Source organism: Protopterus annectens, chromosome 1.part0, assembly GCF_019279795.1.
Source record: "Protopterus annectens isolate FY-2018-M chromosome 1.part0, PAN1.0, whole genome shotgun sequence".
NCBI classification, from domain to species: Eukaryota; Metazoa; Chordata; order Ceratodontiformes; family Protopteridae; genus Protopterus; species Protopterus annectens.
Window position 1 is genome coordinate 651,342,531 of NC_056725.1, and position 17,370 is coordinate 651,359,900.

General features: G+C 44.7%; 1 protein-coding gene across 1 annotated transcript in view; it reads right to left on the reverse strand.

The window, feature by feature from the left end:
- The window catches only part of LOC122793771 (probable ATP-dependent RNA helicase DDX17), a 1,394,853-nt gene that overhangs the window by 515,275 nt on the left and 862,208 nt on the right, over positions 1 to 17,370 (reverse strand). Inside the window, exon 9 of the mRNA XM_044061964.1 lies at positions 725 to 835. Coding sequence (XP_043917899.1) covers positions 725 to 835 — 111 coding nt within the window. The remainder of the gene's footprint in view (positions 1 to 724; positions 836 to 17,370) is intronic.

Sequence of the window (17,370 nt, forward strand, 5' to 3'; positions counted from 1 at the left end):
TGTTCAATATGATGCACATCTGCACTGCTTTCTCTTCGAGAAAATAGTCTCCTTACGCAAATGGCAGAGATGTTCTAATTTATGATCCCACTGCAAGTCTTGCTATCATGGCAAGATAACCAGACTGAAGGGCTACCTCAATCTGCTATTTTTGCCAACTCTTCATTTCTTTTATGCAAAAGCTTGTTCAACGCTTTGTGAAAAGCAATAACAAATTAACTACCACACCAAATAAGTGCTCAATCAATGGGACCCATTTTCTAAACAAATCAATAAAGAGCGGTACCACGCAGCCTGAAAGAGCTATGCAAATCTGCACATGTTATGGCTAATCTATGTGAAATTAGTGAGAAACATGTTAAAATGCAAGTGGCATGGGCAAACACAGGAAGGTTGCCAAGCTGGCACTGTTCCCAGTGATGCAAGAATTCAGTTCCAGAGCAGTAATACTGGATATTTTCAGACAATGCTCATCAAGTTTTAGGTATACAATCCAAACTGTAGTAAAGGCCTGACTTCCCCACACACTCCAAATTATTTTAATACCAAACTTCACATTCGATTATACAGAACTAAACACTTTTAATTCCATATATGTCTGCCTTAATATTTACCAGTAAGCTAACATATAAAATTACTTAATTCTGATTAAAATATTTTTGTACATTACATCTCCCTCAATCTGCCAAATCTAAATACCAAGACCAAAAATTGAGAAACTTGCCCATCTCTCCGCATTTTGCGAGTAAGATCATCACAACGGCGTTTAGTCTCCACAAAGATGAGGGTTTTATTCTCCTTTTCAGCCATGATCTCTTCCATCAGTTGCATCAACCTGTTACACAAGTTCCACATGTTCATTTTGCATGAAATCTTCACAATATGCCTAACCAAATCACTAAAAAATAAAAATGTCCAGCACAATACAAATCCACTTAATCTGTGCAAAGAACATACTAAAGAGGTACAGCAAAAAAAATAATCACCACTGTTGTCATCTAAATCAATGAAGCACAGCAGTATAAACAAACATTATAAATAACACACATTGCAGCCTTACTTACTGGCTGATCTTAAAGGAGGACTTCATTCAATGGGTCCTATGATTGGTTTATCTCCAATCATAAAAAAAGAACATTCATGCCATCAAATAACAAGAGAGTTCTGATCGCCCATGTCTGCCAGTTAGCCCACACGAGGCTAGTGAACTCATGACAAGTGATCAACGGAACTTGAGTGCCAATTGTGCAAAATTAAAAGTTCAATGTAAGTTTTTTTTCTGCAGAAGAGAAGCCCCTCCTACCCCTCCATTATGGGGGAAACCCCCGCTCTGTTCCAAATTACATTACTTCACAGCGACACTACAGTAGGATTAAAGTGCTATTTCAATGACTGCTAAAATTGTTTTCCGTGATTACGATTTGCACTGTAAATACTCTCAACTGGCAGTTATATATTTCTATATATGCGCTCATATAAATCAGCAGTAATGAAGACATGACATATTCATTTCTAACAGGTGAAACCCTACATACATCATCAGCCCAACTTACAGAGACTGCAACAGTTAAGGCTAAATGGAAAGACCACTCAACGCAGGGGGGGATAGAATGAAGACCTCCCTGATTCAACAAGGAGCACCCTCGCATAAATGAAGTAGTACAGTAAAGGTGTTTTTGTTGCACCAAACAATACTCTTCTTTGATGGCTACTACAGTTGGGTTGATTACTAATGTAGTGAAAAACACACAGGGGAATGAGAGGCAAAGTACAGTTTTGTACCTACCATAAATGTAGATGTCCGAACTGGATAGCATCTGCAGTCATAACAACTGGGTTGTCCTGTCGTCAGGCAGCCCTTCAGTCGGCCGGATTCCAAAGTCCGGGTCCGGCTTCGGCTGATGTCGCACTTCACCCGACGTCATCTCTGTTGGTCTTCGGGTATATAAGCATCAGCCGACGCCATTTTCTTCAGTGTTTCTTGCCCCAGATGCCAGAAGCCCTCTTGAAGGCTTAAAATTTTGGATAGATGCCAATGTTTCCAAAAAGATAAAGGTAAACACAAAAATAAGCATGTATGTACATAAATACAAACAAATACACCATGAAAGACTCCCCCCCACTAGCTAGCTATTAGGAGGGTAAACACCCTAGGAGTACCACAGAGGGGAAGGAGGGAGGGTAATCCTGACTGCAGATGCTATCCAGTTCGGACATCTACATTTATGGTAGGTACAAAACTGTACTATGTCCTTCATGGATGCATCTGCAGTCATAACAACTGGGTAGAATACCATAGCCAACTAGGGGAGGAGGATAAAAGTAAATTATGGTGTGTTTAGGATCCCTTGCAGTACAGCAGTGGCAAACCCTGCTCGGGATCTGGAATATAGAGGCAAATTATAATGCTTGGCAAATGTATGCACGGAGGTCCAAGTAGCCGCCTCGATAATGTCTTTGGTAGCCACTCCTCGTAAGAAGGCTGTGGTAGTGGCTGTTGCCCTTGTAGAATGAGGTCTTATGTTCTGTGGAATTGGTTTTCCATGGAAGGAGTAACAGAATCGTATGCAATTTCCTATCCATTTTGAGATTGTCTGTTTGGAAATAGCTTTTCCTTCCCTTCCTGTTGCATAGGCTACGAAAAGTTGGTCAGTCTTTCTGGTACTTTTTGTTCTGTCCAAGTAGTAGCGTAGCTGTCTATGTACATCCAAGGTATGCAGTATTCTTTCCCCTCTGTTTTGTGGGTTTGGAAAGAAGGTAGGTAGGTGGATTGCCTGGTTTAAAGACACTCTGGATACCACCTTAGGCATAAATGTAGGATTAGTCCTCATGGACACTCTATCTTGGTGGAAGATTAGGAAGGGTTGCACAGCCATTAAGGCCTGTAGTTCTGAAACCCTCCTTGCTGAAGTAATTGCCAGTAGGAAAGCAGTTTTCCATGACAGGTGTTGTAAGTCTGCTGTTGCTGCTGGTTCAAAGGGTGCTAGTGTCAATTTTTCTAGCACAAAGTTTAAGTCCCAAGCTGGCAATGGTGGTTTCCTTGGAGGTTTTACATTCTTGATCCCTCTGAGGAACTGCCTGAGCAAAGGGTGTGAAAAAACAGGTGGATCAAAACTGTATTCTGCTGAAATAGCTGATGCATGAATCTTGATGGAGGAGTAGGACAGGCCTGAATGAAGAAGTTCGGCCAGATACTCCAGAATGTTAGGCATATCTATGTTTGACACATCTTTTCCTCTTTCAGAACTCCAAATGACAAACCTTTTCCATTTCCCAGCATAGTTCCTTCTTGTTGAAGGCCTGCGTGCTTCAAGAATAATGTCTTTAACTCTTTGCGAAAGTTCTGGGATAGCAGCTGCTATGTGATGTTCCATGCAGTCAGTTGCAACGTTTTTAGGTTTGGATGCATGGTGCTGTAGTTGTTCTGAGTTAGCATCAAAGGCATCAGGGGTATTGGCCACATATTGTTTCGAGACATGCTCCTCAGCAGTGGGTACCAGTGTTGTCTTGGCCAGTTTGGAGCTATCAGGATTATCCTTGGACGTTCTTCCTTGATTTTTAGTAGTACTTTGTGTATCAAGGGAAGAGGTGGGAATGCATATGCTTTTAGGCCCTTCCAGCTGAAGGAGAGCGAATCCACCTTCCATGCTAGTGGGTGGAATGTCCTTGTGCAGAATTTTTTGAGCTGGTGATTGAGAGGTGATGCGAATAGATCTATCTGAGGCATTCCCCATTTCCTCGAGATGGTCTTGAAGATGTCCGGGTGCAGCTGCCATTCGTGGGCATCCGAAGTGGTCCTGCTTAATATATCTGCTAGAGTGTTTTCTTTTCCTGGTACAAATATTGCCTGTAACTGGATGTTGTAGCTGAGTGCCAGGGACCACAGTTCCAAAGTCATTCTGCATAGGGGATATGAATGAGTGCCTCCCTGTTTGTTGATGTACCACATGACTGTGGTGTTGTCTGTCCTTATCATCAACTGGCCCTCCTTGAGAAATGGTCTGAACTTTTGGATTGCCAGTTTTACTGCCAGCATTTCTTTTAGGTTGATGTGTAGGTGAAGTTGATCCTGTGTCCACAATCCTTGTACGCATTTGTCCAGCATGTGGGCCCCCCATCCTAGGTCTGAAGCGTCTGTTGTGATGGTCTGGCTTGCTTGACCTCTGCGAAAGGGTAGGCCTGGGTTTGACTGGCATGCCTGAGCCCACCATAGGAACTCCTGTTTCAAGCATGGAATTAGCGGGATTTCTGTTTCTAGGCTGTGTCTGTGTTGGGACCATAAATTCTTTAGGTACCACTGTAGTTTTCTCATATGCAGTCTGGCAAATGGAACCAAGATTATGCATGATGCCATGAAACCCAAGGCCTGCAGTACCTTTCTTGCTGTTAACTTGTTCAGTTTTATTAGTGCCAAGAAGTAAAGAGGGAGTTCTTTTTGTTTTTCTGTAGTTAGGAATGCCATTTGTTTTACTGTGTCCAATTCCGCTCCCAAGAAGGTCCTTGTCTGGGATGGTATCAATCTTGACTTTTGTAAATTGACTGTGTATCCCAGTGCTTGTAGCAAGTAAATGACCCTTTGTAAATCTGTTGTCAGCTTGCTTTTGTTGTCTCCTTGTAGCAGGCAGTCGTCCAGGTATGGATAAATTTGAATTCCCTGTAGTCTGCAATGGGCGATTACTGATGCCAGGCATTTTGTGAATACTCTGGGCGCAGTAGATAAGCCAAAGGGCAATGCTGAGAATTGATAGTGCTCTGATCCTGCAAGAAATCTGAGGTATCTTCTGCAGATAGGTCGAATGGGGACGTGCAGGTATGCCTCCTTGAGATCTAGAGTTACCAGCCAGCACTCCTTGCCCAGCATGGGAAGAAGTTGCTGTAGGGTCAGCATTTTGAATTTTGGGACAATGATGTATGTATTTAAGGTGGACAGGTCGAGAATTGGTCTCCAACTTTTTTCCTTTCTTGGAACTAGGAATAGTCTGGAGTAGAACCCCTTTCCTTGTTCTGCTGTTGGCACTTGTTCCACAGCTTTCATGTTTGCTAACTCCATTATCTGTTGTAGAGCCTCTGTTTTTTGATTTGGAGGCAGATTTGGCATTCCTCTTTTGACTGGTAAAGTGTGGAAGTGGAACCGGTAACCTTGATCTATGGTTTGTAAAATCCACTTGTCCTTTGTTATGTGGTGCCAGTTTTTTTTGAAAATAAGGTTAGCTTTCCGCCTAGAGGAGCTGCGATTTGTTCCCTGGTAGGCGGAATTAGGTTTAAGTCACTGTGGTTGAGTTGATGTAGTGGCAGAGGTCGAGTCTGTGCCTCTGTTGTTACCTTGCCACTGTCGTCCTCTGTAGGCACCTCCTCTGGATTGGTTTCTGCCTCTGGAACGTCTATTCCTGCCCCTTTGAGATCTGGTGGAGTCAGGAAAGGACCAATTTTTGGCAGGCCAGTTCCTGCTAAATCTTGGGGGTTGAACCTGCAAGAAATCTTTAACTGTTTGGACTGATTTTGCCTTTTCTTCCATTTTCTTCATAACCTGCTGTGCAGGTGTACCAAACAAACTTGTCTTATCCATAGGAGCATCTAGCAACTTAGATTTAACATGATCCGGTAGAGCTTGTTCCTTTAGCCATGCATGCCTTCTAATTACTGTGCCAGTCATGGCTGATCTAAATGAAGCCTCCAGTGCATCATAGCTACATTTTAAAGAATGGTTACTAACCTGCTGTATGTTATTTACCATTTCTAATATATATTTCTTATCAAGAGGTTCACAGTGGTTAGCTTTTTAGTTAACTGATCAAGCATAAACTCTTGGTATTGTATCATGTGAAACTGACAATTTAAAGCTCTGGCTGAGAGAGTGGCTGAAGTGTAAACCTTTTTACCCCATCTGTCTAATGACCTTGCTTCCCTTTCAGAAGGAATAGGGTTTTTAGCTATGGTCGCGGCTACTGCCTTGGGCCCCTGGGATATAGTTTCGGGGTCTGCAAGAGGGGCCTTGTAGAGGTGGTGATGAGTATCTGGTACCCTGTAAAATCTGTCTGGTTTGGCAGGGGCTGGGGGTAAAGAGTCTGGAGCAGAGCAGACATCATTGAAAGCATCATCCACCACAGAGAGAACAGGAGGTATAGCTAAGGGCCTGTGCTGTGGAAGGTGCAAAAAGGTCCTAAGTCTTTTTCTGGAGTCTGAAAAATCCTGTTGCTGCCATTGGAACTGCTCTCGCATGGCATGTAAGGTTTCCCCAAAGGAAAATTCTTCTGGTGGGGAAGCAGCTGGAATGGATTCTTCAGCATCAGAATCTTCAAAATTGGAGAAAGGAGCCTCTGGCTGGTCAGTTATGTCTGATTCATCAGCAGAATCATCAGAGGACACTGGCTCAGGGGGCTCTACCCTAGGTCTCTTATCTGGGGGCTGAGAGGCCCTGTCTGGGTGAGATTGTGATCCTCTAATTAATGAAATTAAATCTTCTGCCAAAGTAAGCATTTGTGAACTAGAAGAGGGCCTGGTTGAAGGGGGTTTAACAGGCCCTGTTTTTGAAGTTTTGGCTGCTTTAGCCCTGGCAAAGGCCTTAATGGACATGGCTGCTGGAGGCCTAGCAGCACCACGTGCTGGGGTAGAGACATCCAAGGGAATGGTGTCTGATAAGTCAGTGGCAACCACCGTAGTGGATAAAACTTCTGAGACTGGTTCAAGAGTGGTAGCAGGGGCCTCAGTTGTAGAAATAGATTCAGCTGTATTTTGATCAGTTTTCTCGGTTTCGGCCGAAACCGAGACACTCGCGGTTTGCTTAACCATGGTTTCGGCCGAAACCGCAGACCGCGAGTGTCGGTCTTTTTCTTTGCGTTTTTTGCTAGAATGCGTAGTCGGAGGATCCGACGGCATAATATACGCAAAATCAGAACCGAAAAACTGTTCTGCAAACTCCGACCGACGCCTAAGCGTTCGTCGGTTGAAAGAAGCACAGGCCGAACAGGCTGCTACGTCGTGGGCTGGGCCTAAACAAGGCAGGCAGTAAGAGTGGAAATCTTTATGAGGTATTTGTTTCCCACAGGTTAAACAATTATTGACTTTTTCTGACATCGGCTGAGGCAAGAGAGAGTCCCCAACGGGGTACTTAGCTTTAGAAGTCTTCGAAATAGTATTCGGTAGAAGTAATCTCTGGATCCGACCGACCGGCACTTGCGAACAGCTTCTGCTTCGGGCGCCACGCGGCAAGAAAGACTGAAGAAAATGGCGTCGGCTGATGCTTATATACCCGAAGACCAACAGAGATGACGTCGGGTGAAGTGCGACATCAGCCGAAGCCGGACCCGGACTTTGGAATCCGGCCGACTGAAGGGCTGCCTGACGACAGGACAACCCAGTTGTTATGACTGCAGATGCATCCATGAAGGACATCAGACTGAATGTCAACATCCTGAACTTTGAAACTTGCACAAATAGATTTCAAAGGAAAGATCTAAAATTGGTCTTCAAGAACACTCTTTGGTACCAGAAACTTTTCAAAACAGAAGCCTTTGCCCCTTTGATTTAATGGCACTGGTTCTACAACTCCTAGGGAGAACAAATAAACAGGAGGAAAAAAATCTCTGATTCAAAGGGTGGGTATGAACATCCCCGAAAGGAGACTTTTGCATCAGGAGCCTCCAGAAAGTACAGTTGTGTACACTTACCATAAATGTAGACGTTAGTGCATTCACTGCTGCAGTCATCACACATGGGTTATCTGCCTGCAGGTAGCCCTCAGTTGGCACAAATACCAGAGTCTTGAGATTTCTGTCTCAGATGCTGTCGCCTCTTCCATGATGTCAAGGGTATAAAACATGCAGCCGATGCCATTACATCAGTTTTTCTTGCGCCAGATGTCAGGAGCCCCCAAAACAGGAAGCAGTTAAATGGTGTGGAACACCTCCAGTAAACAGCAAATACCATAGCCATAAGATATGGCCACAAAACAGCAAAGGTAGAAGGCATAGAGAAGTTAGGTGGCTGGAGCGAGGGTAACCAGGACTGCAACAGTGAATACACACAAACATCTACATTTATGGTAAGTGTACACAACTGTACTATGTTCTTCATGTTTCACTGTTGCAGTCATCACACTTGGGTTGATTCCCAAAGCTGAGGAAGGGTGGAGGCAGTCAAGAAGTGTTAGGGCTGGCTAGCAGGCCTTGTAAGACTGCTGTGGCAAATCCAGCTCTGGATTTCGAAAAGATAGGCAAGTGGTAATGCTTGGCGAAGGTGTGTATAGGCAAGTGGTAATGCTTGGTGAAGGTGTGTACAGAACTCCAGGTTGCAGTTTCCAGGATGTCCCTGGTAGGGACTCCCCTGAGAAATGCTGTAGAGGTGGAGGTAGCCGTAGTGGAATGAGTTCTGCTCCCCTGTGGGGTAGGTTTTCCATGGTGTTTGTAGCAGAAATGGATGCAGTGTGATATTCAATTGAAAATGGTTTGCTTTGAAATGGTCTTGCCCTCTTACGCCTGTAGCAAAGCTGACTAGCAGCTGGTCAGATTTTCTGAAAGGTTTAGCCCTGTCAAGGTAGAACCTGAGTTGTCTCTTTGCATGTCCAAGGAGTGCAGGATCCTTTTCCCTTTATTCTGTGGATTAGGAATAAAGGTTTGTAAATGGATGGATTGGTTTAAAGCCACAATGGATACCACCTTAGGTATAAATGATGGGTTAGTCCTGAGGGAAAATGTCCGCATGGAAGATGATGACGGGTTCCACAGCCATAAGGGCCTGTAACTCGGACACGCTTCTTGCTGAAGTGATGGCTAGAAGTAAGGCGGTTTTCCAAGAGAGGAATTTTAACTCTGCTGTAGCAGCAGGCTCAAAAGGGGGAGGCGTCAGCTACTCTAGTACAAAGTTAAGGTCCCAGGCAGGAGTGGGAGCTCTCTTTGGGGGGTCTTAAATTGTCAGCTCCTCTCAGGAAAGTACAGTTGTGTACACCTACCATAAATGTAGTTGTTAGAGTGTCTTCACTGTTGCAGTCATAACTGTAGGGTACTCCTGCCGGCAGGCAGCCCGAGGTCGGCCAGAATCCCAAAGTCTGGGTCCGGCGTCGGCTGTACAAGCTAGTACCCTGACGTCAGTACGCTTTGGTACATAGCCCTCAGCCGACGCCATCTTCTCCAGCCTTTCTTGCCCTAGATGTCAGAAGTCCCCAATAAAACAAAAATGAATCCAACAAGGAAACACAAATACACCACAAAAAGAAAAAGGAGAAAAAAAGAGGGGATAGGAGGGAGGGAAACACCGACTGCAACAGTGAAGACACTCGAACATCTACATTTATGGTAGGTGTACACAACTGTACTATGTTCTTCGTGTTTCACTGTTGCAGTCATAACTGTAGGGTGGAATCCCAAAGCAGTGAAAAAGGGGAGGAGGCTTTAGATAGAAGAAGGGGAGGCAAGAATACCCTGCAAAACAGCAAAGGCAAAGCCTGCCCTGGTCTTAGAATACAGTGGGAGATTGTAGTGCTTGGAAAAAGTATGCACAGAACTCCAAGTGGCAGCTTCCAAGATATCCTTGGTAGGAACTCCTCTGAGGAAAGCTGTAGAAGTGGCAGCTGCTCTAGTAGAATGACTTCTAATGGTACCTGGAAACTGTTCCCCATGATGAGTGTAACAAAATCTGATTCCATAAGCAATCCATTTGGAAATAGTTTGTTTAGAAATAGGTTTTCCAAGAGAACTGGAGGCAAAAGAAACAAACAAATGATTAGACTTTCTGAACTCTTTAGTCTTGTCCAGGTAAAATCGTAACTGTCTGTGTACATCCAATGAATGCAAAATCCTTTCCCCTTTATTTTGAGGATTAGGAAAGAAAGTAGGAAGGTGAATTGTCTGATTTAAAGCCACTTTCGAAATCACCTTAGGCATGAAAGTAGGATTGGTCCTCAAGGATACTCTGTCCTGATGGAAAATAAGGTATGGTTCCACAGCCATGAGAGCTTGCAACTCTGAAACCCTTCTAGCCGAAGTCAATGCTAATAAAAGAACAGTCTTCCAAGATAAAAACTTAATATCTGAAGATGCAGCGGGCTCAAAAGGAGGCAAAGTAAGTTTTTCTAAAACATAATTAAGATCCCAGGCAGGAACAGGAGGGGTCCTGGGAGGTCGCAAATTTTTAGCCCCTCTCAAGAATTGTCTCACCAAAGGATGAGAAAAAACAGGAGGATCAGAAATGAAATGAGCAGAAATAGCAGAAGCATGAATCTTAATGGAAGAAAAGGAAAGTCCTTTAGATAAAAGATCCGAAAGGTAAAGCAAAATAGAAGAGAGATCAGGTACCAGAGGATCCGAGCCTCGGTCCTGCATACAAATACAAAACCTCTTCCATTTAGAGGCATAGGATTTCCTAGTGCTAGGCCTAGCTTCCAGAAGAACATCCAAAACTTGTTTGGGAAGACTAGAGGAAATCAAATTCCTTTGAAGAGCCAAGCTGCCAGGCAAAGGGTCTTGAGATTGGAATGTAGTAACTGACCCTGATGCTGGGACAGAAGAGAAGGGTTCAGAGGGAGATTCCAAGGAGGCTCCAAGAACAGGTGCTTTAAAGTTGGATACCAAAACTGTCGAGGCCAATTTGGAGCAATCAAGATGGGGAACTTGGGCTTGTCCTGTTTTATCTTCAGTAATACCCGAGGTAGTAGAGGAAGAGGAGGGAAGGCATATCCTGAAAGGCTTCTCCAGCTGAAGGACAGGGCATCCACTTTCCAAGCTGTTTTGTGGAAGGACCTGGTGCAAAAGCGAGGCAGCTGATGATTGAGATGGGATGCAAACAGATCTATCTGGGGACATCCCCAAACTGCAGTAGTCCTGTTGAATAAGTTGGTGTCTAGCATCCATTCGTGAGGATCTGAAATGTTTCTGCTCAGGCTGTCTGCTAAGAGATTCTGTTCCCCTGGAATGAATTGAGCCTGGAGATGTAGATTCAAATTTAGAGCTGTGTCCCATAAAGCCATAGCTAGTCTGCAAAGGGCAGAATGAGAACCCCCTGCTTGTTGATGTACCACATGACTGTGGTGTTGTCTGTCTTGATTAGAGGCCCTGGTTGCAAAAGGTTCTTGAAGGCTAGAAGGGCATTTTGAACTGCCAACATTTCCTTCAGATTGATGTGCCAGTGAAGATGGTCCTTTGTCCAGGTTCCTTGCTGGCAATTGTCTAGCAAGTGTGCTCCCCAAGCATAATCCGAGGCGTCCGTGGTTAGGATTTGAGTAGGTTGAGGTAGACGAAAAGGCTTTCCTTCATTTAAAGCACATACCCTGGACCACCAGAGGAACTCCCTCCGGAGGCAGGGGATCAGAGGAATCAGAATATCCAGATCGTGGTAATGCTGTGACCATACACTTTTCAGATACCATTGAAGCTTTCTCATATGAAGCCTTGCGTTTGGAATCAACAGAATGCAGGAAGCCATGTAGCCCAGAGTCTGCAGGAATTTCCTTGCAGTGAGCTGAGATAGAGTTGCCAAGGTGCTGAAAATAGAAGCCAGCTGTGTTAGTTTTTCTGGAGTGAGGAAGGCCCTTTGTAAGGTTGTATTTAAGAAGGCTCCCAAGAATACCATTTGTTGAGAAGGGATCAAATGTGACTTTTTTTGTGTTCACTGAGAATCCCAGTAGGAGGAGAAGACGTTGAACAAAGTCCAGATGTTGAAGTAGAAGATCTTTGCTGTCTGCCTGAATAAGGCAGTCGTCCAAATAGGGGTAAATCTGGATCCCCTGAAGTCTGCAATAAGCCACTACTGGTGCCAGGCACTTGGTAAAGACTCTGGGCGCAGTAGATAAACCAAAGGGCAGTACAGAGAATTGAAAGTGCCTCGAACCTGCCTTGAACCTGAGGAATTTCCTGCGTTCCTGCCTGATGGGAATGTGTAAGTAGGCTTCCTTTAAGTCCAATGTCACCATCCAGGCGTCCTGAGAGAGCATTGGAATTAGTTGTTGCAAAGTAAGCATCTTGAATTTTGGAATTTCCAAAAAGGTGTTTAACACCGAAAGATCCAGAATAGGTCTCCATGAGTTTTGTTTTCTTGGAACCAGAAACGGTCTTGAATAAACACCTTTTCCCATCTCCGAGAGTGGAACAGGCTCTATGGCTCTCATGGCCAGAAGAGCATCCACTTGAATTAAGGCCTCTGACCATTGATGTTTTGGCAGATCTGGCCAACTGTGAGCCCTTGGCAAAGTGTGAAAGTGGAATTTGTAACCTTTTAAAATCACGTCCAATACCCATCTGTCCTGGGTAATACGAGTCCAATTTCTGTAAAAAAGAGACAGTTTTCCTCCGAGAGGGGCATCCAGGTGAAGGGGTCCTGTAGCCCAACCGAGAGAGTCATTGAGTTTGCTTTCTTTGAGATTGGGATCTGTCTTCTCCCCTTCTAGGTGAAGAAGCAGTCCATTGTCTAGATCTGTAAGAGGCCTGACCTTGACCACGACCTCTGGAGCGTCTATATCTTCCCCTTTGAGGCCTGTCAAACGTGGGAAAGGACCAATTTTTAGAGGGCCAATTCCTGGAAAATCTAGGAGGCTGAACTTGCAAGAAATCTTTTACAGTCTGCATAGATTTTGCTTTTCCTTCCATCTTTTTAATAACTTCCTCAGCCTTGGATCCAAAAAGAACATCATGTTGAACAGGGGCATCTAATAACTTAGCATTAACCTGTTCAGGTAAACTTTGTTCATGAAGCCAGGCATGTCTCCTGATAACAGTACCAGAGGCTGCAGCCCTGCAAGAAGCATCAAAGCATCAAAACCACAATGTAAACTATGTTTGTTCACTTGTTCAGTAGCATGCAAGACATTCTGAAGTTCCTTATCCTCTGCACATGCAGGAAGGGAAGCAAGCTTTTGCTTTAAAACAGACAAAAGAAATTGCTGATACTTAAACATATGAAACTGGCAATTTAAAGCCCTTACAGACAGGGTAGCAGAAGTATACACCTTTTTTCCCCACCTGTCTAAAGCACGAGAATCCTTCTCAGAGGGAATAGGATTTTTAGAAGTAGCAACCTTAGCAGCCTTAGTGCCCTGAGAAATAGTTTTAGGATCCATGAAGGGTTCTTAAATAAGAATAAATGAGAGTCAGGAACCCTATAAAATCCATCAGGCTTAGAAGGAGCAGGAGGCAAGGAATCAGGATTCAAATTAGCCTCAGAAAAGCATCATCTACAATGTCCAAAACAGGAGGGATAGCTAAAGGCCTATGCTGAGGAAGAAGAAGAAATTCTCTAAGCCTCTTCTTGGAAGCAGAATACTCCTGTCCTTCCCAATGAAAATGCTCCCTCATCTCATGCAAGGTTTCCCCAAAGAGAAATCCTCAGGCGGAGGCCGAGGGAAAGGAGTCCTCAGCATCAGAATCCTCATAAGGAGGAAAAGAATAGTCCTGATCCGAGGAAGAGACAGGCGATACAGAAGCCTGGTCAGAGGAATCCAGAGTAACATCCTGTCGAGGCCTTTTCTCAGGAGGGGTGAGAACCCTAATCATTGTAAGCAAATCTTCAGCCATCTTTAATAACTGCTTCTGTGTCCTGGGAGTAGATTCAGAAGCAGCTTGAGCAGGAACTTTAGACTTAACAGGAGTCTTTGTCTTTGCCTTTGAAATAGTGATGTGAGTAGGCCTGAAAACCCCCTCAGAAGCCGGTACCTGCACAGCGGTTCCGGACCCATCTGAGGAGCGACGTCCGAAGGTCCTGCAGCAGTTAAAATAGTGGGCCTTGATGGCTCCCCATGGGAGTCCATATCGACCATCGGTTCAGAAGTGGCGGGTGACAGGGGCTGCAAAAGCGCCTCACTGACGACAGCCGAACCGGACGCTGGCTCCAGCTGCAACGAGTCCTGATTGGACCTCGGAGGCCTGTCTTTGTCTTTGCTTCTTTTGAATTCGGTAGTGTCCGATGACATTCTATAATTGAAGCGTCTGCCAAAATAATTTAAAGCCCAATCGTACCTGCTTGATAGTACGAGAGTTGAACCTGGCACAGAACCGACAACAAGAAACGTCTTGGTCAGGGCCTAAGCAAGGTAGACAGTAAGAGTGGAAATCTTTATGAGGTATTTGTTTCCCACGTTATACAATTATTAACTTTTTCTGACATCGGAGGAACAAGAAAAGATTCAACGGGTACTTAGCTTTGAGAAAGAAGTAAGAACTTGGACCGACAACAACAAAATACGCTGTTCGAAAATCGCCAACCAACGACTAGCGAGCTGCTTTCCACCGCGGCAAAAGACTGGAGAAGATGGCGTCGGCTGAGGGCTATGTACCAAAGCGTACTGACGTCAGGGTACTAGCTTGTACAGCCAACGCCAGACCCAGACTTTGGGATTCTGGCCGACCTCGGGCTGCCTGCCAGCAGGAGCACCCTACAGTTATGACTGCAACAGTGAAACACGAAGAACATCTGATTGATCAGAGGGTAAGAGAAGAGGGGTGGCCCAGTATCGTAATGAGCTGAAATGGCAGAGGCATGAATCTTAATTGATGAGAAGGATAGGACTTTGTGGAGCAGCTCTGCCAGATAATCTAGGATTTGAGGTAAGGTGGGCACGGCTGTGTCCTTTCCTTAAGACTGGCTCCAAGAAAGTACAGTTTTGTACCTACCATAAATGTAGATGTTCGAGTGTTCACCCTGCTGCAGTCATCACACTTGGGTTATCCTGTCGTCAGGCGGTCCCGCAGTCGGCAGGAATTCCAAAGTCTTGGTCCGATGTCGGTTGCTGTCGCCTCATCCCTGACGTCAGTGCGCCAGGGGAACATATACTGCAACAGACGCTATTTTCTTCAGTTTTTCTTGCCCCAGATGTCAGGTGCCCCCAAAAAGGTGATCAAAATTAGTACCAAATGGTGTGAACAGTGTACAAACACAAAATCCCTTCAGCTATAAACAAATACATCAGTAAGGCATAGCAGAGATTTAGCCAGAAGATCAGAGGGGTTGGAGGGAGGGTAACCTGGACTGCAGCAGGGTGAACACTCGAAAATCTACATTTATGGTAGGTACAAAACTGTACTATGTTCATCGTGTTACTCTGCTGCAGTCATCACACTTGGGTTGAGTCCCAAAGCTAAGGAAGGGTGGAGGCATCATGGAGGCAATGAGGCCCTGCAGAACTGCAGTGGCGAAGCCTGCCCTGGACTTAGAATAAAGAGGTAGGTGACAGTGTTTGGTGAAGGTGTGTACTGAACTCCAAGTTGCAGCTTCTAAAATTTCCTTGGTAGGAACCCCTCTGAGAAAGGCTGTAGAGGTAGCTGTTGTCCTGGTAGAGTGGGATCTAATGGTAGTAGGAACTGGTTTCCCATGATGGGTATAACAGAACCGTATGCAATGGCCTATCCATTTAGAAATGGTTTGTTTGGATACCGCCCTCCCTTGAGAAGCTGTAGCATAGGATACAAAGAGCTGGTCAGTTTTTCTAAAAGTCTTAGTTTTTCCCAAGTAGTAACAAAGCTGCTGTGAATGTCCAAGGAATGCAAGAGTCTCTCACCTTTGTTCTGTGGATTGGGAAAGAAAGTGGGTAGATGGATGGTTTGATTTAAAGCTACACTGGAAACCACCTTCGGCATGAAGGAAGGATTAGTTCGTAGAGAAACTGCCTTGATGAAAAATGAGGAAAGGTTCCACTGCCATTAGTGCCTGTAATTCTGAGACTCTCCTAGCAGAAGCTATTGCCAGGAGCAGGGCAGTCTTCCAAGATAGAAACTGAAGGTCTGCAGAGAAAGCTAGCTCAAAGGGAGGTAAAGTACAGTTTTGTACCTACCATAAATGTAGATGTCCGAACTGGATAGCATCTGCAGTCATAACAAGTGGGTTGTCCTGTCGTCAGGCAGCCCTGCAGTCGGCCGGATTCCAAAGTCCGGGTCCGGCTTCGGCTGATGTCGCGCTCCACCCGACGTCATCTCTGCTGGTCTTCGGGTATAAAAGCATCAGCCGACGCCATTTTCCTCAGTGTTTCTTGCCCCAGATGCCAGTAGCCCTCTTGCAGGGTAAAATTTGGATAGATGCCAATGTTTCCAAATAGATAGAGGTAAACACAACAATAAGCATATATGTACATATATACAAACAAATACACCATAAAGACTCCCCAACAGCTAGCTATTAGGAGGGTAAACACCCTAGGAGTACCACAGAGGGGAAGGAGGGAGGGTAATCCTGACTGCAGATGCTATCCAGTTCGGACATCTACATTTATGGTAGGTACAAAACTGTACTATGTCCTTCATGGATGCATCTGCAGTCATAACAATGGGTAGAATACCATAGCCAACTAGGGAGGAGGATAAAGGTAGATTATGGTGTGTTTAAGATCCCTTGCAGTACAGCAGTGGCAAACCCTGCTCGGGATCTGGAATAAAGAGGCAAATTATAATGCTTGGCAAATGTATGCACGGAGGTCCAAGTAGCCGCCTCAATAATGTCTTTGGTTGCCACTCCTCGTAAGAAGGCTGTGGTAGTGGCTGTTGCCCTTGTAGAATGAGGTCTTATGTTCTGTGGAATTGGTTTTCCATGGAAGGAGTAACAGTATCGTATGCAATTTCCTATCCATTTGGAGATTGTCTGTTTGGAAATAGCTTTTCCTTCCCTTCCAGTTGCATAGGCTACAAAAGTTGGTCAGTCTTTCTGCTATTTTTGTTCTGTCCAAGTAGTAGCGTAGCTGTCTATGTACATCCAAGGTATGCAGTATTCTTTCCCTCTGTTTTGTGGGTTGGGAAAGAAGGAAGGTAGGTGGATTGCCTGGTTTAAAGATACTCTGGATACCACCTTAGGCATAAATGTAGGATTAGTCCTCAAGGACACTCTATCTTGGTGGAAGATTAGGAAGGGTTGCACTGCCATTAAGGCCTGTAGTTCTGAAACCCTCCTTGCTGAAGTAATTGCCAGTAGGAAAGCAGTTTTCCATGACAGGTGTTGTAGGTCTGCTGTTGCTGCTGGTTCAAAGGGTGCTAGTGTCAACTTTTCTAGCACAAAGTTTAAGTCCCAAGCTGGTAATGGTGGTTTCCTGGGAGGTTTTACATTCTTGATTCCTCTGAGGAACTGCCTGAGCAAAGGGTGTGAAAAAACAGGAGGATCAAAGCTGTATTCTGCTGAAATAGCTGATGCATGTATCTTGATGGAGGAGTAGGACAGGCCTGAATGAAGAAGTCCGGCCAGATACTCCAGAATGTTAGGCATATCTATGTTTGACACATCTTTTCCTCTTTCGGTACTCCAAATGACAAACCTTTTCCATTTTCCAGCATAGTTCTTTCTTGTTGAAGGTCTGCGTGCTTCAAGAATAATGTCTTTAACTCTTTGGGAAAGTTCTGGATTAGCTTTTTTTTCTTTTTCTTAAAAAAGTGGAAATGTTCCAATGCCCGGTTTCAGTTTTCAGGCGTT